The sequence below is a fragment of the Oculina patagonica genome, chromosome 11 (assembly GCF_052425735.1).
Source record: "Oculina patagonica isolate OP01 chromosome 11, crgOcupat, whole genome shotgun sequence".
NCBI classification, from domain to species: domain Eukaryota; kingdom Metazoa; phylum Cnidaria; class Anthozoa; order Scleractinia; family Oculinidae; genus Oculina; species Oculina patagonica.
In genome coordinates this window covers 5,787,496-5,812,525 of record NC_135768.1, presented here as the reverse complement: position 1 = coordinate 5,812,525, position 25,030 = coordinate 5,787,496, and the positions used below count along the sequence as shown (strand labels likewise).

The 25,030-nt window shown below is 40.1% G+C and overlaps 1 protein-coding gene and 1 pseudogene across 1 annotated transcript in view; one reads left to right on the top strand and one right to left on the bottom strand.

Moving 5' to 3' along the window:
- LOC144630973 (C-1-tetrahydrofolate synthase, cytoplasmic-like) overlaps window positions 1-17,572 on the bottom strand; it is a 47,668-nt gene extending 30,096 nt beyond the window's left edge. Inside the window, exons 1-8 of the mRNA XM_078489325.1 lie at window positions 17,494-17,572; window positions 15,876-15,960; window positions 14,832-14,891; window positions 10,572-10,625; window positions 9,711-9,847; window positions 9,197-9,297; window positions 8,705-8,757; window positions 7,593-7,676 (exon numbers count right to left, since the gene is read on the bottom strand). Coding sequence (XP_078345451.1) covers window positions 7,593-7,676; window positions 8,705-8,757; window positions 9,197-9,297; window positions 9,711-9,847; window positions 10,572-10,625; window positions 14,832-14,891; window positions 15,876-15,960; window positions 17,494-17,534 — 615 coding nt within the window. The 5' untranslated portion in view covers window positions 17,535-17,572. The remainder of the gene's footprint in view (window positions 1-7,592; window positions 7,677-8,704; window positions 8,758-9,196; window positions 9,298-9,710; window positions 9,848-10,571; window positions 10,626-14,831; window positions 14,892-15,875; window positions 15,961-17,493) is intronic.
- Window positions 106-1,077, top strand: LOC144630667 (uncharacterized; annotated as a pseudogene).
- Window positions 17,573-25,030: the final 7,458 nt, after the last annotated feature.

The following is a 25,030-nucleotide window of genomic DNA, read 5'->3' as shown; positions in this document are numbered from 1 at the left end:
AAAATAAAAATCAGAAGAGGCAAAGGGAAAAATGAGGGTAAAATTGTTGCTGTAGGAACAAAAAAAGGCGAGTACAAGATTCTAAAAGAAAATGAGTCAGGCTTCATGAAAAGCTTTTTAGACAGCTTCAAAGATGAACTTGGGCCGTCAGCTGAAGATCTTATTGCTCAAGACAATGAGAGCATAAGAGATGAAAGAAAATAACGCCAAAGATTAAGAGAAGCTGAAAAACAACTTCAAGAGGCCCAAAAACTCGCATCGGAAAAAGAAAAAGCCGCCCTAGAAGTGCAAGATCTGAGAAACAAAATCGAGCGAACTCAAGCTCAGATTGAAGCACTTACTCAAGAACACGGTTCGAATCTTGAAAGTGATTCAGAACTACGGAGACTGCAGCAACTGAAAAAAAATTATCAAAAGGATCTTGACAACGCGAAAAAAGAGGTGGTAGCCATTGAAAAACAATCGAAGCAGAAGACAAAAGAACAAACACGGGTCGACCAACTCAGGGCAAGCCTCGCTGCCAAAGAGAGAGAAAGAAACACTTTGCAAGAAAGGCTCAACGACACAAGAGCGTTGGATGATCTAAAAGAGCAAGAAGCCGAGCTGAAGCGACAAAACGATGAAGATCAAGCAGTAATACAGGATGAAAATACCTCCCCCACTGACAAACAAGCTGCTGAAGAAAGAGTTGCTGAAAGAACCGAGGAGCTCGCACGTTTGCAAACACAGATTGCAGAAAGAGAAAGAGCGCTTCCACTTCGTGAGAGGATCAAAGAAATCTTCAAAAAAAATGGCGTGACAGTAACAGCGATCTTTCTTGCTGCTGGTGTCACGATTGGTGCTGTTATTGGGGCCATTACAAACTCTTTGAAGGCTACCGGCAAAGCGTTGGGGAAAGGCTTAAGTGATGTTGGCTCAAAGGTAGCATCAGCTCTGCCCGGTCTCATTGGCTCGATTGTGAGCTTTCTTTTCAAAACCGCTGGTCAAGTAATTAGCTTTCTTGCAGAGCACACCTGGCTGCTTATACTTGCTGCGGTTGCTTTTCTTGTTGAAAGATACATCAAGAAGAGACGTTAACGCATAAGGGCGTAGAGCAAAGCTGCAGCTCCAACCGCACCAACAGCGACAGTTGCTTTGTTTATTTCGTGTGTATCATTGACTTCGACCTTCGTCGCTTTAGCGCTTTGCGCGCTTTCAGCTTTAGCACCTTCTGTGCTCACTGGTGCCGTAGTTTTTTTTGTGTCCCTTTGTGACTCCTTGTGTATAGGATTTGAAGGGTGGCTGTTTGGTGGGTTTACCTTTGATGGTCCTCCGGCCATCAGTTTAAGAGCTGCTTTTTTTGTTGATTTATTAACATCATTATTCAATCCTATTTTCATTCCTGCTACAGCCTGCTTCAGCTGATTGTTGTAGCCGACAACGCTTTCTGTGTTTATCACCATACTACCCGGCATCAGCCAGGCACCAGGGCAGACAGCAAGGTTAAGCCGAACCTTCGCTTCATCGATAGAAAGTTGGTATCTTTGAACTGACTTTGCCAGATCTGGTTGCCTTATAGCGTCTTCAACCAACACGAGGAACTCACTTTGAGCCTCCTTTGCGCGGCCGCCTGTGCCAAGTATGCTACTTCGAACGTTGACCTGCGAACCCAGAATACAGTAGACAAAAGCCTCTATCGACTGGTTTACTCTCGACAAACCTGCCTGAGTCAGCCCTTCTGCGGCGTTAGGACAAAACCAGTCTGCCTGTGCATATGCAGCGTCGTCTGGCTCGATATATTGAATTAAGTTACCCTTGCTTGCAGCTCCCCCTTCGTCCGAAAATTTATCGTAATCGGGGTATTTTGCTCCAGAATTTTTTGGTCCAATGTTAGTAAACCAGATATAAACATCACCAAGCCCATGATTGGCGCCTCTTGTGAAACGAAAATCGCTTGACGGGTCGACACCGAACTCAGCGCATATTCTTTTATACGAAGCCACGTCGTACTTGTTGTCGAACTGGCTAAACGTTGGGTCGCCTGGCAAGGCGCTTACGCTCTGAATTCCGCCCATCTGAAACAATATTCGCCTTATTGTAAAATAAACGTGAAAAAGGTAAAAATTACGCACAACAGGTGGCAAACTGAGAGCTGAGTGTTCTTCATCAAAAATTTCACGACTTATCCCACTGCCTGTTGTCGCGCACCAGACAGCAAAGTTAAGTTGTTGAGGCCAGTAGCCAATATTTGGGCTAGCAAGCCACCTTTTTGACTCTTTTCCTGATGTATGCTTCAGTTTTGTTTTTTGAAAAATCTCTCTTAATTTCGTTGTGAAATATTGATCTGGTGTTACGTAGATGTTTATTTTGCTGTTAAATATTTTTTTCAAACTCGGTGCGGCTTCGTGAAATCCAACCGCGGGAATTGGTAAAGATGCGCCTTTTGCGCCGCTTGGTGACAGCTGTTGTGGAAAACCGCCTGAAATTTGATTCACCCCCAGTGCTTTTTTCATCTCTGGGCTCCAATATTTGCTGTCAGAGCCAAAAACATTTATCAAATGGCCTTGCTCTGCCTTGTAATAAATGTCTGCCGTTGCTGTGTGGTTGTACGCGAACTCAACCTGTGCAACAAATTTTGTTCGGTCAGCGTTTGGATATTTTGCAAGAAAAGGTTTCCATGCCTTGTCTTTTGCCGCTTCAGAAATTTTAGTTGCTTCTGGGGTTTTCATCCACTTCATAAAATCTCTTTCTTTGGAATCAAGAAAAATTGATTGAGAAATGTCATCAGCTCTCGGAATAGGCGGGGCCATTTTTATATTAAAGATTTATTTTTCAAAAGATAATTATAAAGATGGTTGTGCTCACTGTCACCACAACAGAAAATCCGAACACTGTTTATTTTGACCAGCCTATTCCTAAACCGAGCTATATCCGGCTGCTAAGTTGTTCTCTTTACAACAGCTGGAATAGTTTGGAAGAGGATGGAATAGTTTCTTACAAAAAAGGGAACGAGGAAAAGGAGGAAATGCGTTTTATACGGCAAGGAAACTACTCACTCGACGACATTGGGGATATTTTTGAAAAAGGATTTCCAGAGAAAAATATGTTTTCTGTAAAAAAAGGCATTACGGGTCGTTCCTTAATAATAAAAGCAAACGAGGCCAAAATTAAAACTTTTAGACTGAATGAAAGTCTTATTAAGTTCTTAAATCTGTGGGTTCTTAGTGATACTGATTTTCTTAATCAAATTGTGGTAAATAATGTTTCAAATCCTAAAAATTACTTCATCAACTGTGACCTTATTGACAAGCAACAAAGCTTGCTAAATGGTAAGCCTTCAAGCCTTTTAGCTTGTTTTGACATACGAGGGAAACCGTATGAAAAAATTCATTACCAAAATAAGCATCTTAACGTCTTGCGCGACGTTTCTGCTGAAGAAAATGTATCATCTCTGACTCTTTCGATTAGAGATGAAAGTGGAAACCCATTCGATTTTAACGGCTCAAATCTTACATATGAGCTGGAATTAAATTAAATTAAATACAAAAATAAAATTTTATGTATACGATCATGTCTTCAGCGAATGTGATCCCAACCGCTCCTGATTATGGCGAGGCAGAAACACAGCTTTATCCAAGCCTCCCAACAAATGCCGAGAATTTCCGGCTGACTGAAATAAGTAAAATTGAAAAAGAAATATCCGATGAAGCTGAGCATTACAGGCTTGTGTTGAAAAAATATAAAAAAGTCCGAAAAGTTATTCACTGTTCCGTGGTCTGTCTTGGCGCCGTGGCGGCAGCTCTGTCTTCTGGAGCTGTTGCGACTTCACTTACTGGTGTTGGAATTGTTATCGGCGTGCCTGTTGCAGCAGTAGCAGGTATATCTGGCGCAGCTTCCACTGGCCTGTCAGTTATCAACAAAAAGCTTGAACGTAAAGTTAATAAGCACTCAAGAATCCTCGCTCTGGCTGTTGCAAAACATGACTCGATAAACAGCTCTGTCTCACAAGCTCTGAATGATAATCTTGTTTCTGACAAAGAGTTTCAACTGATCTTACGAGAAATGCAGAAATATCGTCAACTTAAAGATACTTTACGCTCAAACTTTGCAAAAAAACAAACAAATTCACTCCAGCCAGACATCGGAAAAATTCGGGAAGAAATCAAGAGAGAAGAACGCAAAAGATTGGAAAAACTTCTCGAAAGCGCCACCGACATTTCGAAATAAAATTTCAGTCCAATAAAACATTTTTTCATTTTATAAAAGAATGATTGTCTGCGCTCATCTTGTCGTTTACTTTGTGTTTGAATATTTCACGCCCGAGTGTCAAAAAAATATTCGAGTCATCACTAAAGAGGTTGTTGATTGTCTGAACAACATTTGAGGCTGTCGTTCCTTTTTCCACGATCCACGATCCACGATCCTTATTTTCCAAAAGACCCAAGCCCCCTCGACCTGCACGTCACGCTCTGACTGCGACAAAATAATTTAGCGACCGCCAGCAAAAGATGGGTCGCACGTATTTATTTGTTTTGACCAAAAAATAGGTGTGAAGCAGGGGGTTATTTCACTTTTATTTATTTTTTTTTTCTTGGGAGCCGTGAAACAATATTGTATCTATTAATATAAGCAATCAATAAACATTACAAGTGTGTAAAGTAAAAAATAATTTTATTCAGTTGCTAAGTTAAATGTTCGTTGACAACGGCGGACATCTATGGCCACGGTATCCAAGGTAAATTGTTCGTTGACAACGGCGGACATCTATGGCCACGGTAACTAAGGTAAATTGTTCGTTGACAACGGCGGACATTCATGGCCACGGTATCCAAGGTAAATTGTTCCTTGACAACGGCGGACATTCATGGCCACGGTATCCAAGGTAAATTGTTCCTTGACAACGGCGGACATTCATGGCCACGGTATCCAAGGTAAATTGTTCCAAAATCTTGACAACGGCGGACATCTATGGCCACGGTATCCAAGGTAAATTGTTCCTTGACAACGGCGGACATCTATGGCCACGGTATCTAAGGTAAATTGTTCGTTGACAACGGCGGACATCTTATGGCAGCGCGGCGTCTGTCCTTTGATGACTTGACAAGTTTTGGTCAATTCGGGTTACGCGTAACCCATTTGCATTCCAATTAGGCTTGTAACTTGGCCGATTTTTGTCAAGTTTAGCAAAACGCTAAAGTTGTATCATCCCATCGTTAGACATCTACAAATGAATCATTTCGATAAACTGAGTTAAATCTTCTTAATTTTGATCGAAAAAGGTTTGATAAACGTCTTCAAGCTTCTGATATACTTAACCTTGCAATAAAACTTCACGCGACCAAGCATCTGATTGTTGTCCGTAATTGCTTCGGTTTCGTGAAGCGAAGGCACGAATAGCTGATGTTAAATATTATAATCGGACCCTCGTTTGTCGTTTCCAAATGATTCATGTCCGTAAGCTGTGTCTTTGCTTCTTTTTCAATGAAGGTTTGATAAACGTCTTTATACTTCGGCCATGCTTGATTGTGTAATACAAAAAAGCTTATGTGAATAATATAAAGTTATAATTTTAACTGTGATTGGTCACAAAAGACGTCATTACATCGGGAAATAACCTATTAACTAAAAATAGTAATGACGCTTGGTAAATAAACTTACCGTGATCTTATATTGTTCTTTTATGTGCTAGAAAGTTCTCAGCTCAATATTTGCATGTGAGTTATATTGTTGTTGAATAAATAATTCGCAAAACACAGGCGATTTGCTTTATTTTATCCAAACTTTTACTACTGCTTGAAAGGAGAATAGCATTTTAAGTCGTTAAAGGCATACGCCAAAAAAAAAATTTCCTAATGCAGGTTTAAAAGTTTTCCTGCTTGTCCAAGTATGACAATATATACACGTCAGGGGGTTTTCCGGTTTCTGCTTGCGGGGTAACCATACATTACGGCTAATTATTCATGTTTCGCTTCGCGAAGCAGCCGGTTTGATGCCTTCTCTTTTGGACAACCATTTTTTTTGTGTCTGAAAACGGTCGATATATGAAGCATTTTACCGCATTTAAGGCATTTTTCTTTTGGTGTTTTTTGTGTTTCTCTTTTCTTACAATAATACCTTTCATGTGTTCGAAGCGAGTGGCATTGTGTAAACGTTTTCTCGCAAGCTTCGCATTTATAATCTTTTAAGGACCAGACGCTTGCTGATTTTTTAAATGTCTTTCCGTCAATCGAAAGATATTTCTTTTTCACATCCTTGTCAGAGTTTTGCAACGCTTCCGTGCGATTTGGAAGACAATAACATCCACATAAACAAATCAAAGAACAGTTGTTTGGTGAAAGCAACGGTTTAAGCAAACGCTCTTGCACTTCAAGAGGGATCGGCTCATCCAGTATATTACGGACAACTTCACGAATTGTGGACTGAGGCATTCGCCCAATTCTTTGCTCAACCGACTCGACGAACTGTTTTGGTTTTGCCGACTGGGGCTCGCTCAAAGACATTTCGCTGAAAGACTTGTACATGGTAATGACAAATGTTCAATTGACATTCCGCGTTTCGCGAGGCGAGCGCGCCGAGCGAGCAAGCCGGCCAAGCGAGCTAGTCGGCCTCGCGAGCCGAGAAGAAAAAGGTTTATTTTTTAGTTTTATTAGTAAATAAATGGGAAAATTAGGAGGTGTTATTCGGAAGACTCCCTCTTTACTACTAGTGCATTTGAAATTTACGAACTAATTATGTAGTTGTCAATCAAATTGCGAACTTCGAAACGAAGTTGCGAATTTCACGTGCAACCAAGTTTGCAAGTTGTGAAGTTCGAATTGCTTTCAACGAGACAGCTTCACGTCTTCCGTCTATTTTCGATTGAAATGGCGGACTTGCCGAATTGCATTGCTGTGTTCAGGGACAAAATGGACGAAAAAACATAGCAGCTAATTTTTGAATTACTCTCAGCGAACGGAATTATTTACAAGTAGACTTCAGTTAAAACTTCTCACTTTCGATCAAATCGATATGGTGTTTTCAAAGGAACTAAGCTTACCTTTCGATGCAAAACACTCGCTGATGTATCAAGTTGATTTGCTGAAGGAAGAATCACCGCTCCCAATTCGAGGTAAGAGTGCAGAGCAAAGAAATATTTGTGAAACTAAAACCAGCGGAGAACTGCAGTCGAAGGTCGAAATACGCCAGGTAAGTTGTTTACGTGTTTTTACAGCCAAGAAGTTTCGTTCGTTTTTGACTTCAGTCTTTGACAATTAATTTCCTTTCTATTGTGGCATTTCAATCAAAAATAGACAGAAGACGTGGAATAATGGCACTCAAGAAACTTGAAAGCAACTAGAACTTCCAATCTTGCAAACTTGGTTGCACGTGAAATTCGCAACTTTGTTCCGAAGTTCGTGTTTTGATTGACAACTTCAAAATGAAATTCCCAAGTTCGCAGCGAACTTCGGAAGTTTCAAACAAACTTCGCAAACCGTTTGTCAAAAGTTTTGTGAAACGCTCTGTAAATAAAGCGAACAAAATCTGATCAAACTTTGGAATCACAAAGATTTATCACTCCATGTATGCTGCAGCTTGTCAAGAATTTTTTTCTGGCTTCATAGTTGTCTACCTACCACGCCTGGCAAGTCTTTGGTCTTTGAGTGACATGTCGTCACTGTAGCATGATGCCATTTTAGAAGGTCTGCCATGGGAGAACCCTGCAGGATTGTACATTTACAAACAATTATCAAACATGACAAAAGTGACAAAACAAGTCCATTGCAAAATCTGGTAAAGTAGAATCTCGATTTCTCTAATCTTCAACTTCTCAAAACTTCTGATTTCTCTAACCAACTTTCATTCCACTTGGAAAGTCATTCTCTGTAATATTACGCCTGATTTCATGAACCTCCCAAATTCTCAAAGCAATTTTTGTTTTCCCTGGAGATTTAAGAAATCTGGATTCTCCTGTTTTACAGTATTAAATTAAGACAACTACCGTAGGTAACATTTGAGCTCAATTTTACTACCATTATTGGTAAGGGAGATGGGGTAGAAAAAAATATAAAACAGTGCACTTGTGCTGCCTATCAAAGCCAGGCTAATTAAAGAGGGTGTAAATCAAGTAAATAAACTTATGGCTACCATGCAGAAGAGGAACACATTTAAAAGCAGTGGAAAGAACTTCATCATATGGGTTAAATTCTGCACTGCAATAATGCAAACCAAAATTTATTTCCCTTGGATTTGATCGCTCAAAATACTGCAATGACCTATCCTGATTTCCCTGGATTTCACTGCTCAGATTTGAGAATATTAAAATTTCATAATTAAAGTTTAAAATGAATTTAAGGTCAAAATGAAAGCTAGTTTTATTTGTCATCAGACATTGGCCGACCAAAATTTGCTCATGTCCGACGAAATCTCAACTCAAGTGTGGTTGGACATGATGTCTGGATAGTTTTTTGATCGTAAATCATTTTAAGGCAACAATGAATAAAATTCAACCTTTAATTTGTTTTTGGTGATGTCTGACCACAATTTTGTGATGTCCAACCAAGATGGTGTCTTAGTAGGACATATGTCCTTTCAAGTGAAAAAAATTACATGTGTATTTGCAGCCCTGGATTATGGCAATAAATTTAGAAGAAAGAAAAATACATTTTGTACAAATTTTATCAAACCATTTTGAAATTATAATTATTTAGACCAAAAATTAATGATGAAACCAAACAGATTCACTCACCACTATCTTACTTCTTCCCAGAACTATAGCCTCTTTTCCCATAATCTCTGTGCCTGTTTGACAAGTTTGAATTAGAATGCAGTTAAACTTCTACTTGTAAGAAGTGCAGTGGCCTTATGGTTGGTGCACTGGACTCTTGATCGTGTGGTCCAGGTTTGAGCCCTGGCTGAGGTCATTGTGTCTTGTTCTTAAATCTCACAGTGCTCCTCTCTACCCAGGTGATAATAATTGGTACCAACAAATTTAATGCTGGGTGTGATGGACTAGCATCCCATCCAGCGGCAAAAAATACATGTAATACTCCTAGTCACTTCAAACTACTGAAAACCGGGATAAACTCCAGCCTGATGGGCCACTTGGCTTGTATGCAGACTTAACCTTTACAAAAAAGTTCTACTTCTTTTTGGTATTTGATTTCCCGTATTTAATTGGGGAGACAAAAAATACCGTATAGAAAAGGAAAACAGCAGCAATAAGTAGAGAAAAACATACCTGATTTCTTGATCAACTCCAAACAGCCTCTGGGTGTGCAGGGCACAATACAATCATTCAATTCTCCCCTGGAGAGTTTTCCTGCATTTACATCATGTAGTCTGAAAATTAAAATAAGTAAATAAAATATATATAAAGAAAAATGTACACTGAACAGATCAGAACTGAGACTAGTACTCTTAAAGTCATAAAAACAATTGTGACCTTCCATAGGCAAAAGCAGGTTTTATCGAAGATTTCAATTTGGGCCAAACCTGGTTTTAACCCCCCACAAACCTGGTTTGCAGAGGGTTTGCGAAGGGTTTTGTGACATGCTTTTTCGAAAAGCCTGCAAAGTGCTTATTGTTTTTCAGAAACAACAATATCACAGCACAAGTTTTCACATACAAAAATAGAAAATCAATTCAATGAGGTTGGCCTCTTAATGATCCAAATGTACTTAATAAATTACTTTATTATAAACTAAAGGAAACCTCAGATATCTACACACTGTGAATAGATAATGCTATTTTACCCATCAACATCCTTTTCTGGAGCCACAGCATTTGTGCAAATTGCAGGGTCAATTGGCTCCTCAGAATCAGGGGGGAGTTGCACAATTATGCCATGAATTGTTGAATCTTTGTTCAATTCATCCACAGCTTTTAAAACCTGTGGCATAAGAGAAACACAGAAGTATTAGTTACTGCTATTGGATTTGGTGAAGTCTAACAAAATTATGCTTGGCAGAGGGTAAACGAGGGTCCCCAATAGGTTTTTCAGGATCCAGGATTTGGCTTATTTGAAGCGAGATTCGGGATTGCAATTATGACAAGACAAATGAATAGGCGATTTTATAAGGCAGGTTTTGGGAAATGTCACTAAAAATAAACACAGGAAAGTCTGTATAAAAAAATAAAGCTGTAATCTCCGTGAATGTCCCAAAAAACCGCACAAAGCATTCATTATGACAAGTTGCCCATGTTTTCCACATGCCAGTTAAACAAAAAGAAAGAAATTAGCTTATTGTCGGTGACCAAAGACTTCAAGACCAGTGCTGGGAGGGAATATACACCCACTGAAAGGCTTTTTATCATTGAGGCAAGGGATAAAGAAACAATTAATGGTCGGGATGGGGATAAGCTAATAAAAAACTTGAGTTTGTGATTATGGGATTGGGGGAAAATTTTGGCCGGGAGGGCGGGTCTGAAAACCCAGTTGGGGACCCTCATAAACTGCACATGATGGACTAGAATACCATCCAGGAAGAGCATCCTGGTCCCTTCACACTTCACAAAATCAGAGATATATGACCAGCAATAAGTAAAGAGCAACTCAGTCAATTTTGAATTATGAGAGTCACTGAAAAGTTAGGAAAAAAAACAATTATTCTTACATCTGCTTGAGAAGAGGTCCTTGGCAATTTCACATGTCTTGCAAACATGCCAATCTACAGAGAAAAAATGTTTCAATCACACACATATATGACCAGGGTTTTGGCGCAAATAGCGAAAAACCCGCTCGGCTCACCGGCTCGCCTCGCTCCTTTTTCGCTATTTGCGACCAAAACCCTGGTCATATATGTGTGTACCCTCACCCCTTATATGTGTGTGACTTTCTCACTCATCATTTTTTGTGCAAAAATTTCTTGAGGCACGCAAAAATCGCGAGCGGTACGCAAAATCGCGAGCGACTTACGTGAGTTGCGTGACATTTTCAGAGAGAGTCTGGAAACCATATTTCTAGTTCTCAGGCCCTTGGACGAGCAGAAAGAAAACATGGCGGTCGCATCAGGATTTAGTGTTTGGGCCGATGAAAAACGAAACAAAACATATATTACGAAACTAATACTCTCAGTTAACGCGCTGTAAGTTTTTGTGTCCCCACAGAAGCTGGCGAAGTGAAGCGAAGAGAAGAAATCGAGAAATAACAGGATTTGATCACAGAAGTTTATCGATCGATCGAAAGAACTTTCCCGAAACATCGGACTCAATCGGGCCTGTTTTATTTTTTTTCTGCTTCAAGCATTGCTTCCACGACTTGTTGTGTTATCTGGCTGACCACATTCTGCCAAACGGGTGTAGAAAGTTCGGTTAAAATAAAGCAAATCGCGTGGAAAAGCACCAACATTTTAGCCAATTTACCAATCTTTACCAAGTGTCTAATTAATGATGACAAAATTTAGGTGAATGACAGAGAAAAGGGTACCACAAGTGAAAGCGGGGCAAATTGGATCAACATATATAGGCGATCGTGCCGTAGAATAGTTATCTCACTGACTGGTGAAGCCTTAGGGAGGTAATGGATTGGCCGTCCATTTGAATCCTGTTTGAGGGCTTGTGCCACGGTGGGTTACGGGGTATAGGGGAACTCCTTTCAGTGGGAGATGCCCCTCGGGTGAGCCCGCCTCGGCCCTACTGATAACGTGGGGGTGCTCAGAAATCCCTCGGGATTTCAAACCTCGCTCCCAGAGGTAAAATGGGAAACGACAGCCCCCTTGTCAGGGGCCGAATAAAGTCCTAGCCGGGGCTAGGCAAGAAACAGCCAACGAGCACCCCCCGACCAGGGTTTTGCCCTTTCGTTTGACCTGTCACGCAACGTCACGCGTGACTGTCACGCTCTGTGTCATGCTGTGTAACGCAATTTCACGCTTTCTGTTACAACTTTATTTTATTTTTTTGCACACTCAGATGAAATCCAGTGTTTATTTTCTCAAATCTGATTTCGACTCGGCTGAGATCCGTTTTTTTTAATTTCTCCAGTTCTTCCATTTTTATCTGTTTTCTCAGCCGTTCAATATCAGGACTTCTTTGCTTTTTACTTTCTTTTGGAAGTGTGCCTTTACGAAAGATTTCTTTTTGAAATCTATAACCCTCTTTCTCATTAAGAACGCTCTAAAACTCAGCATCTGTTATTTTACCGTCAACAAGAGATTTGGAAAGAATTCGGTTGACAGTATCAAACTTTGACATGGCAAGGGCCATGATTTTGCAGTGCTTAATAAGTTTGGGCTCGAGTTTTTTGTAAAAACCGGTTAACACTGCAGCGCTGGCACCGAACGTAGCAGCAACGATGCCAATCGGAAGAGCCGCAGGTAAGCCAATCCCTGTCATTGCAGCACCAACCCCCCCTGCTGAAAGGGCACCAGAAACGCCACCAGCAATGAAGCAAGCGTAGTTGATAATTGTCTTTGTTCGCTTGTATTTTTTTGCAACCAGCCGATAGTGGTCAACTTCTTCGCTTAAATATTTCAAAACTTCATTCGCTTTTTGCAAACGGAAGTCATTCTGTTGCGGTAAAGCGGGATATAAAGTTTGAGTTTCCGCGTGTTTTACGCTGTCTTCTTCGTGAACACCATAAGCAGGGGCACTCGGGAGCACATTTGCGGATGACATGGTCGTATACAATAAAATTTAATTTTGTATTTAATTTAATTTAATTCCAGCTCATATGTAAGATTTGAGTCTTTAAAATCGAATGGATTTCCATTCTCATCTCTAATCGAAAGAGTCAGAGATGATACATTTTCTTCAGCCGTAACGTCACGCAACACATTCTGTTGTGTGCTTTGATAATTAATTGTTTCGTAAGCTTTTCCTTGAATATCAAAACAAGCCAAAACGGAAGACGGTTTTCCATTAAAAAGATTTTGTTTTCTGTCAACTAAATCACAATGTATGAAATAAGTTGTGGGAGAATTTAATCTTTTTATTTTAGTTTCATGTTCCAAATGCGAAGTATAATTTTTTCTTAGTAGTAAATTAGACATATTTGGATCAACAATTAATTTTTTAAACTGGGCATTTGTGATTACAAGCTGGCCAAGTGGAGTATTAATATCTGTGGGCAATTCAATACGATGTTTAGAAAAATTATTTTTCAATTCACTCGCCAACCTTTTGAGAGTGTAATGACCAGCTGGAAAGGGCACATCGATCGGCTTTTCATCTTCATTTATAAAAATGATTTTTCCCTCCTCTTTTAGATTAAACCAAGAGTTAGGGATATGAGATGACAGAAGTCTGATATAGCTCGGTTTTGGAAAAGGATAATCGAAATTCACAGTGTGAGGATTTTCTGTTGTGGTGACAGTAAGCACAACCATTTTTATATTAAATAAAAATAAAAAATGTTTAATATAAAAGAGGACCATGGATGCGAAAACAAGAGATTTTATGAAGTGGATGAAAACCCCAGAAGCAACTAAAATTTCTGAAGCGGCAAAAGACAATGCGTGGAAACCTTTTCTTGCAAAATATCCAAACGCTGACCGAACAAAATTTGTTGCACAGGTTGAGTTCGCGTACAACCACACAGCAACGGCAGATATTTATTACAAGGAAGAGCAAGGCAATTTGATAAATGTTTTTGGCTCGAACAGCAAATATTGGAGCCATGATATGAAAAAAGCACTGGAGGTGAATCAAATTTCAGGCGGTTTTCCACAACAGCTAACACCAAGTGGCGCAAAAGGCTCATCTTTGCCAATTCCCGCGGTTGGATTTCACGAAGCTGCACCGAGTTTGAAAAAAATATTTAACAGCAAAATTAACATCTTCGTCACACCAGACCAATATTTCACAACGAAATTAAGAGAGATTTTTCAAAAAACAAAACTGAAGCATACATCAGGAAAAGAGTCAAAAAGGTGGCTTTCTGGCCCTAATATAAGCTACTGGCCTCAGCAACTTAACTTTGCTGTCTGGTGCGCGACAACAGGCAGTGGGATCAGTCGAGATATTTTCGATGAAGAACACTCAGCTCTCAGTTTGCCACCTGTTGTGCGAAATTTTTATCTTTTTCATGTTTATTTCACAATCAGGCGAATATTGTTTCAGATGGGTGGAATTCAGAGCGTTAGCGCCCTGCCTGGCGACCCAACATTTAGCCAGTTCGACAACAAGTACGACGTGGCTTCATACAAAAGAATATGCGCTGAGTTCGGTGTCGACCCGTCAAGTGATTTTCGTTTCACAAGAGGCGCAAACCACGGACTTGGTGACGTTTATATCTGGATCACAAATATTCTTCAAAACAAACCTACTACTACTGGATCACAAATATTCTAGCCGCAAACAAACTGGCGTGAAAGCTTACTGCACTAAAAGCACGATCTAAACTTAACTTGAAACCTTACCCTAATCCCTTGGGGTTAGGGTTAAGCTTTTTCGCTAGGGTTAAGCTTTTGCATTAGGGCTAGGCTTTTGCGTTAGGCCTAAGTCTGTAACCCTGATCTGAAACTCCTACCCCGACCCTAAGGCCTTGGGGTTACCTTTTGCCTTAGGGCTAGGACTGTAACCCTAAAAATTTAGCTGACTTCATTGTTTGTGGAACAAAAGGATTTCTTTGTTTATCATTTGTGAAAGCAAAGTCAAAAAGACGCCGCACCAGCAAAAACCTTGTCTTTTTGCATGCGTAATTTTTCAAAAACGAAAGAAAGACCAGTGAAATAAAACACAGGACAGTGTTAAGCACGCGTAAACAAACTTGCGTGCGAAATCTGGAGCTGTTTGTGACAATTTTAAATTAAGCCGAAATTCGATGTGTTGTTTTTGTTCTAGCTCCTTCAATTGGAAGAAATAATGGTTACCGGTATTTCTCTCAAACATTGAGGAACAAAACACAGCAGACAATTATACTGTAAATTGTATCATACCTCTTCAGCAGCTTTGACTTTTGACTTGATGTAAACAGTTGAGTCACTCCTGTCACCAATCTGAAACAAAAACAAATATCAGAAATGGGTCTACAGGGTCTATTGTATGTCGTAATGGCTTAAGCCCGGAGGGGGAGGAATTCTATATGAAACAGACAGGGATGCTCGTCGGAAATTTTGAAAAGAACCCCTAAAAGAGGCCGTGCCAGGGAGGGTTCCCACGTCGCTTGTCTAAATTTAAAAATGCGCCGTGTCGCTGTTTTATCAAACTTCGCGTCGCTGTCGGCAGTAAAATTGAAGGAAAAATAACTTGTCCTTGTTGGAATTTAAGTTTTTCCAAAAGGGTTGTCGTTTGTCGCAATTTTATTTTATGTGCTGTCGCTGCTTTTTGGGCCATGTCGGTTGTCGGAATTTACCCTGGCAGGGCCTCCTAAAAGAGACCAATCTGGGTGTGGCTCAAGCTTTTCTTGACCCCTAAAAGATACCAAAAAACTAAGAATAGAATTTATATTTGTATATTTCTTCGTGTGTAACCCTAAACGAGACCATTATGGCTTAAAATATTGGCGTTTTGCCCAAAACACCCTAAGGGAGACCAAAAATCCGAAATTTACACCCCTAAGCGAGACGACGAGCATCCCCGTCACTTTCATATGCAAGCCCCCCCCCTAACCCAAACCCTAACCCCCCCGGGGGGGGCCTTAAGTCAACTCTTTGTTATTCAAAAACATTGCTTTAAAATTTAATTAAGAAAAGGTAGAAAAGATTGTTTGGTACCAGAAAAAAAAAGTGTTCCCCCCACCCCTCTTCCCGAACAGAAGGCATAGTCATGGATCACTGCTCTCCAACCAATCTCTTATCATTGTTTCATTATTACCAGTATATTATTATAATTCATAATGACCACTAAAAGTCTTAATCAGAGAACCAATATTACCTGTATTTTGGGGGTGAAACAATCCAAACCGGCATTACAAGAAAAGGAGGTAGGAAACAAAACATTTTATAATGATTGCTTAAAACCCCGCCTAAAATTGTTGTTACCTGCACAATAGCAAGTCCTGGTTTAAATCCTTCATTTTCTGCTTTGATTGCTGCAACATCCTCCTTCAACTTCTGACGAATCTCACTGCATAAAATTTGACAAGGTGTGAAATTCTTATACCAACCAGAGGTTTCAGTACATTCCTCGAATGGAAAGCTGTGTACAATCCATCACATCACCACTGCCACCCATTTACATGTATAAACTCAATTTTCCACAATTCTTTACAATCTCAAGTTTTACTTGACTTTAAATATCTTCTCCAACTTCTTCCTAAGTATTTAGGGGCCGGCTGAAGGGGTGAAATGGGAACTAGGATTTAAGCAAATTTTCATTGGGAAAATGGGATTTGGGTCACTGGGGCTGGGATTTGGTCACTAGGAATGCAAATCACAGACAAAAAAAACAACAGAAATGGGACTAGGATTTTGAAAATTAGCGAAAACAATAGGGCTGAGAAATGGGATTTATTACCCCCACTCCCTTTCAGAAACATGAAGAATGGGAACAAGTGAAAACTAGCACTTCAGTAACAATTACAGCATGTACAATACACATTTACAGATGGAATTGTTGGAAGTGTTCCAATTCGTTTTGCTTTTCATGCCAATTTGAAGATAGCAGCAACACATAGCACATATGTCAGGGGCTCGACTGGGAAAAATCACAAATGCTGCCGGTTGCAACCAGTGACTATGTCGCAGGTATGCCAGTCTCAGGGATGGACTCTGAAATGAAGCAGACAGGAGGTTTTCTGAAAGGTTCAGAGGTTTTCTGAGAGCTTTTCTGAAATTTTGGTCAACCCCTTAAGATGGCCAATCTGGGAATGGGAGTTTTTTGCCCATAAAAGATATCATTGTTTTTTTTAAAAAAATAGAATTTTTATCTCAGTCTACAATTCTTCGCATGATGGCTCAAATAACTTGAAACGCCCTAAATCAGACCAAAAACTGAAGTTTACACCCCGAAATGAGATAACGAGCAGCCCAGCTGTTTAACAAAGGATTCCCGTCAGGATGCCAGTGGCATATGCAAGCATTCCTTACATATAAACTTTACAAACTCAGTTAAATTACCATGTCAGATCTGAAATTGGGTCAGTTGTATTAATCATGATGGCCATTTTGGGCAGACCTAGTAAAAGGGGTAGACTAATCAAATATTTTGGTCAGCAAATTGAAGGAGTTCAGAACACACCCCCGGTCGGAGGCGTATCCCCAGGGATTTATTCAATTGTTGCAGTGTAATTTGATCGCCAGTTATAATATCGCAAGCTTCCTAATTACCAATTTAATTAAGACATGGGAGTTTTGAACAAAACAATGAATGTTTTCAAAATAAGCGTTCCCTTATTTCTTCTAAATCATTTCCCTGGCTTAGTATGAGTTGACAAACTTTTGATTTTATAGACATTATTAGAGCACTTCTTCTCGAATATCCATGAAACCCCACGTGCAAGTTCACAAAATCACGAAATCTTTAAATGCAATAAAACGCACATTTTAACAGTAGAATGCGGCAACAGAGTGTTTCTCCGATGGAATACGGTTAAAAGGCTTTGCAGGTGTAATTATATATCCCATAACTACTCATAAACTCAAGCAAAACATAGTTTACCTTGCCACTTCTTTCCCGAGGAGCAACTTCGCTTCCGCCATGTTTGATCAGAGGGCGCCAAACGTCCCAGAATACCACTCGGACCGCGCTAGCCACGAAACTGGAAAATCAGGATTCGTGGACAATGGCTCTGGATCTGTATTATGAATATTATCGTTGTTTCCGTTTCACTCCCTTTTAGCCAACCATGGATTTTGCAAAAGGCTTAAACCGTTTTAATTTAACGCCCACCAGTGTTTTTTCCCTTTTATAGCTGCACCTCGCGCTATGTCCCGCTATAAAACCACCTGTTCTGTAGCCTTGTACATGTACTCAAGTATGTTTTTGGGTGGGACTGTGCCGCCTGGGTCTCTCAAAGTAGCTCCCCGTTTTTGAAAGAATTCGCATTCAAAATGATACCCCGATCTAGAAACAAGTCAATTCAAGTCAAAAAAGTTTGGCTGCTGTAAATTGAAAACTTTCGTCCGCTCGAAATACCATAGGAGTCGTCTCCAAAAGCCAAAATGAATACCCCGTTCTAGATCGGGAGAAAAAATTACGACCCCGTTGGGCGGCACATGCCCGTATAGGTATTTTAGGGGTGAACCCCCCCCCCCCCGGGCATGTATCATAGCCATTTGGTAGTCATGCATCAATAGGCAGGCGACATCGTTGGGTACATTGTATTCCTCTTTAATTCGTGGATTCAAAACAAACTTTGTGGACTAGACTACGAGCCGAGTTCGGCTAGACTACGAGCAGTTCTCATTTTTCTCAGTTCCCAACGAGTGGAAGTGAAAGCACCCAAGCGCATGAGAAATCCCATCGCACAAGGACACGCGACACGCGACACGCGTGTATCCTCGTGCGAAGATATTTTTTGCTCGCGTGTTTGACCACTCGTCGGTCCATGAGAAAAATGAATTCTTAATTTGTTTCCCCGAGAAACAATGTTTGCTCAAAGCATCAAGCAACTGCTCTCTTTACTTAAACTTTTGTGTATTAACATTATCAATTGAAACTAAATGAAGATTTTACAATTTTTCTATCAAAAGCTACCTTATTGCTACCTAATTTCGCCAGTCCGGTGGATAGGCATAAATAGATTGTGCTCGGCAACTTTTGAGCAACTTTTTGTAGTACCAGCAACCTAGGGCAACTTTTGCCTTCCTTGGCAACTTTTGAGCAACAAATTGATATAAAACCGATGCAAACCATAAAAGGTCGTTTCATTTCGAAGGATTTTATTAAAACTGGTTTTATCAAAACTGATTTTATTAGAACTAGGGATATACAATAAAATGACAATAAAATAACACTTGCTTTACGCCCAAAAAATCTGGACAGCGGCTATCTATCTGGAACGGGCGCTTAAACATAGAGCCTGCCGCCGGCCATCTTGGTATTTGCTGAAGAACGAGTCACTTATGGCATCGCAATCAGATGAAATTTCAGACGAGGAAAGAGAGAGAGCAAGCAACTTTTCTAAATTTTGGTGGCAACTTTTTGATATTTTAGCAACTTTAGAGCAACTTTTGGGTATATTGCGAAGCAACTTTTCCTGAATTTACTAGCACAATCTATTCATGCCTACCGGTGGATAGCCAGATCTGGATATAAAGTTTCCTGTAACTTGACTGGCTGAGAAGCTAACCAAAACAATTGCTTAGACCGCGAAAGGACTGAGTTCCAGTAGAAAGATTCTTTAAAAAAACGCGAAATTTAAGACCCACGAAACGTATTTTTAACGTTTTTTGACATGTTTTTAATGTATGTAACGTACTTATTGGCGAAAATAAAACCCTGTGAAAAACGACATACGCGAAATTAAGTACCAATCAGTTATTCACTGTGTCCATTATCGCATACATTCTTTTTCTACAAAATGGTATATTCTTACAGCGGCTTAGACTGTTCACAGCCCTCTATTTTTTCGTGTGTTTTCGATCGATGAGCACGCGGCGAGAGAACTGGACGCCAGCGCAAAACGGAAGAAGCAAGGGGGTGGGGGGCGGGGAGCGAAAAAAATATTTTTCTTTTTCTATTTTTCTTTCGCTCGCTTCGCTCGCTTCCGCCCCCTCCCCCCGCGCGCTCGCTTCGTTTGCTTTTTTTTGCGCTGAAAAATCGAGAGGATTTTCTTTCTAAAAAAGTAGCCTTGAATTTTAGAAAAGTGCAAGTCTCTAAACAAAAGTAATGTTGCCAATTTCATCAGACTGAGGTTCTACTTTTCAACAATTTACCAATAATGTTATATTTTATTATGCATCAGTTAATTCCAGCAGTGCCCATCCCTCCCCCCCCGGGCAACCGCGGGGCATTTCCTAATGTTGCCCGTCCCGAGGGTGGGGCATTTGCGTACCTCGGGTTGACCCCCGGGCATTTGACACGTGCTTTCAAAACCGTGGAGTGAGTCGCGTATTCGTGATGGAGGCGTTTATAGGCCAAGACGTGGACTACGTTGCAGATTAGCTAGTTCATGAAGGACTAGAGAAGCTCGTGGATGTTCGTGGATGTTTTTAAAGGTATATTTTCTCAATTTTAGATATTTCTTCATTGCAAAGAAGCAACAACTTGTATTATATTCTTATATCACCTATCGAGAGATTGAAAACAATCAACCCGGGAGCGGGGCATTTGCCCGGTTCCTTCATCCCCACCCCGGGGAATTTGCCAATTTTTTTTAAAGAAATGCTAATGCCCGGGGGTTAGCCCGGAGGGGGGGGGATGGGCACTGCTGGAATTGACTGATGTATTACATTTTTGAGCACGTATAAAAACTATTACTTAACAATAACAATAAAATGACTATATATACTATACCATCCACATGCAAGAGTTTCAAATTTGCTTCGCCACATCAACGTTCATTCAAAAAACTTGGCCGGATAGAATTATGTTCCCTCGAAAGACTGAATTCGATTGTAGTTATAGTCAGACACAACAATACGACCATTACTAAGAACTGCTACAGACAGCGGGGAATTGAATTCTCCTAATTTACTGCCATTTGTTCCAAACTTGCCAACAAACTTTCCATTCAGTTCAAATACTTGTATTCTATGATTACGTGAATCACAGACCATCAGGTGTCCTGACTTGTTCACTGACAAACAATGGGGATATTTTAAATCTCCCTTCCCTTTACCTCGTTTTCCAAACTTGTAAACAAAGTTTCCATTCCTGTCGAAAACCTTAATACAATGTTCATCTCTGTCTGACACTATAAGATATCTAAAACCACACTGAATACAGTGGATAGGGAAAGAGAACCCTTCCCGCCTATCTTCACTAAAAACTCACCATTTGGAGAAAATGTTTTAATAAATTTGTCACCGGTATCAGCAACAATAATATCCCCATCACTGTCTACGGATAAACCCCAGGGAGGGGGTCCCTTTCCCATCAAACATACCTATGTACTCACCCTCCCCACTGAAAATCAGGATCCTACCGTTACCTTCATCCGCTACGAAAATATTGCCGTTTTTATGAAACGCTATTCCTCTAGGATAATTAAAATCTCCCGCTTTATTACCTTGCTGACCAAAGCCCCTTTAGTAATCTCCACTAGCACTACTGTTAAAGATTTGAACTCTGTGGTTAAGACTATCAGTTACAGCTATCTCGTCCCTGTCATTCACTGCCAACCCCCCAAGGACCCTGTAACATTCCATCAGACGAACCTGATTTTCTAAAAGATAAAACAGGTCTGTACTGAAATGACTTAAACAGTGCTTCACCTCCAACAGTTCCTTCGTGGAGTCCTTTGCCTTCAGCAACAGCTTGTCTTGTTTTAGATTGTTGCAGTATTTTCAAAGTTCTAATGGACGATTCATTTTTTATGAGGTAGGGGGGCTGGTGGGATTTGAGGGGGGGCCATCCAAAAAAAATTGGCTTCAAAGGGGGGGCCAGCCAAAAAAATACGGTCTGTAAGGGGGGGTCACTAAAAGTAATTATACTTTTAAGTGTTGTAAAGAAGCTTCTGTAAGAGTAAAAAAATCTTGCCAGAATGCCCAAAATGACATTCCTGAGGTTCTGAAAATTCAAATTTTCCCGGGGGAGCATGCCCCCAGACCCCCCTACTTTGTTATGTACCAAACGCCATTAACTCAACCCAACAGCTTATTGGTTACAAATGCAGAGAACCCATACTAACAGACGGCATCCACAATAAACAGTTGAGGCAATGCCAGCTATTTGGGGATGTGATTTTTGTACACTGATACATTCTTTAGTCACAAGGCTCGATATATTTTAATTTCACTTCATTATTGTTTTTTCTTTTTGGGGGGGGGGGGGTCATCGAAAAAAAAATTGGATTTCGAGGGGGGCCAGGTAAAAATTTTCGATGAAGAAGGGGGGCCATTATATATAACAGTGACTATCTATCAAATCCCACCAGCCCCCCCCCCCCACCCCATAAAAAATGAACGGTCCCTAATTTCTTCAGTGTTGACAGTCTCCAACATCCTATAACTTTCCCACGACAGCAAAAATTTAAATACCTTTCAGTTCAGCTCGGCTTCAACAACTCAAGTCTTCCAAGATTGTTTTAACGACTTTTTATCAATTGAACGTCTTCAGGTTACTTCAGGGTTTATACTTCATGTTACAAGTTTATCAACTTTATCCAACGATCGATAATTTGATTACCTCAATTTCACGCTTGATCTCAGCGTTTTGCGTTGCCTTTTTGACATTCAAGTGATTTCTTTGTTTGCTTTTCCACCGCTGCAGAAGTTGTTTGCTTCTTTGCTTCAACAACTGCAATTTTAGCTGCCAACAATCCTTTGAACGTCTCTCTTCACGTCTACGCCTTTTGTATCAGCTTAGCAAAGTCTTCATCAAGTTGACTAACAGCGTTCATCTAATTAAATTGCGACTTTGTGTTCCCACAATTATCAATTTGTAGCAGTCTAATATTTTGTTCCACGGTCTCTAAAGCGTGACCAGAACGATCTATCAAAACACAAGTTTGACAAACTGTTGCAACAAAGTTCATCGAGTTTAATAAAATTTGGTTTGTATCTGATCTTAAAAAAGTTGGTAAAAACGTATAAAACTGAATTTTCGGTAACTCTCTGTTATCTTCATCAGAGTTAAAATTGGTTCAGTTTTTTGCATAATAAGTATTTTATACACCGCCGGTCTCTAGGGATGTTCCCAATGTTAAAGGAGAAGTTCACTCCAGAATGGCCATTTATTTTCTTTACGCCAATAAAAAGTTTATGCAAAGATACCTTATCCACCAAAATTTCAGCCTCCAACGTGCGCTATAACCCTACGAAATCTTTCTTTGAAGTAGCCCGAAACTCGACAACTGAACGCCGCCATCTTGGAGCTGGTAATGTATGCGTGACGTCAAAGAGCTCAGCCTGAAGTTTGGCGGGGAAATTTAAATACTCGAAACTCCTTATTTCTTTGTAGTGGCTTTTGTTTGTCAAAATGCCTGTTTGTGCAGCACTATTTGCTCACACAGAGCTCCAAGAAATACAAAAAGAGGTGTTTATTTTCACCGTCTTCCGATATTTAAAAGAACAATTGCTCAAAAGCGGACACAAATATTTGTGTGTTCCGAAAACTATGTGGAAGACTGCCTCAAAGTAGATCAGAGATGCAGTCTCCTGCGTGGAAATACCCACAAAAGATAGAAAAAGCCAGACGCAATATAAACCATTTTTAAGAAATCTCCTTCTGTAACTCCCTTCAAACGACAAGCAAGCGAAAGGAGGCGAAAGAATAAGGAAAGAATGGAGGTCAGTCATTTTGCTTACCGTGTTTTCTCAAATCAAAGACCTCCGGCGTTTATTTCAAACTTGGCGGGGTCCGGCGTTTATTAACGAAGTGCAATTTTCTGTAATTTTTTCAGTCCCGAGAACCACGATTTTTCTCGTCGTCCCGGCCGACAAACTGCTCTTGGGTCTCCGAGGATGATTTTTACCAAAGTAACAGTATTGCATACGGCACGTGCATGTTGCAATCAAGATTTGTTACAAACCGAACTGCAGAACATAAACAACCAATGAGTCTATAAACGGCAATGTCACCAACGTCCTTCGCAGTTATAAACGTTCACTGTTATAAACAACAGTGCGTCAGTCATGACAACACGAACGCGAACATTGCTGTTTCATTTTGTTTACAGCATCCATCCTAGTTATTTTACGCCGGACTTTCCTTGAACATTATAAAAAAATTACCAAAGAAGCAAACCGTACCAGTTTGTCGTAGCAAGAGAATATATTTTCTTGTTTGCTCGACCGCAAATAAACGCCGGGACCTCGATCAAACGTCCCCGGCGTTTATTTAAAAGTTAGCATTTTTGACCCGGCGTTTATTAATACCAAGCCGGAGTTTAATCGGTTACCCGCGTTTAATCGAGCAAATACGACAACGGCAAATAATTACAGCATGAACAAAAATTGACTTAAATTGGCAACAACACTTCTCAGAATAGAAATAACAAAACGGGCTAAGTTGTTAAAAATTTTGGATGCAATGACTGGGTTGTACATGTAAATAAATATAGAAGGAGAAAAAGACAGAGAAAAAGATACAAACAAGTAATAAGTTAAGTTAAAATTTTACTTGATCTAAAATGAAATAATTCAAACATTTCTAGTTCAGTCAGTCAACTACAAAAATGACATAAAGTTCACTTTCGGAGTTGCGATCTTATATTTGATCAAGAAGAGTTTCTCTGGTTGATTAAAAGTCCTCCCTGAAATCAACTAAAAAGTGAAATAAGATAAACGCATCATTGGTTGGTATTGCGTCTGGCTCTTTCTTTTTTTTGTGTGGGTATTTTCACGTAGGAGACTGTATCTGTGATCTTCTTCAAAGCAGTCTCCCGTATAGCTTTCGGAACACACAAATATTTGTGTTCACTTTGGCAGTAATTTTTCGTCCCTACCCATTCTTATTGAGTAATTTTTCTTTTAGATATTGAAAGACGGCGAAAAGATTTTTGTATCTCATTTGTATTTTGACAAACAAACGGCACTACAAAGAAACAAGGAGTTTCGACTATTAAAATTTTCCCGCCAAACTTCAGGCTGAGCTCTTTGACGTCACGCATACATTACTAGGCTCCAAAATGGCGGCGTTCAGTTGTCGAGTTTTGGGCTACTTCAAAGAAAGATTTCGTAGGGTTATAGCGCACGTTGGAGGCTGAAATTTTGGTGAATAACATATCTTTGCATAAACTTTTTATTGGCGTAAAGAAAATAAATGGCTTTTCTGGAGTGAACTTCTCCTTTAAATAAACTTGTGGGAAATGCACATGCTCATTCACACAGTTAATGTCCTGGATAGAATGTAGCGCTTCTAGGAATAGGCGTTGTTGCCTATTGTTGACATTTCTTTCTAAAATTTCTACATAATCCGGATGAATGTCATGGTCTGTTGTTTCCGCGTGAAATCTTATTGCGCTTTCGTTATTAGATCTTGTGCCAGGCTTGTGCTCTGCGCCGCGCGAATTCCATGATCTTTTGCTCTCTCCCACATAGGCAAAATCACATGTTTTGCATTTGACTTTGTACACAATTCCCTTGATCTG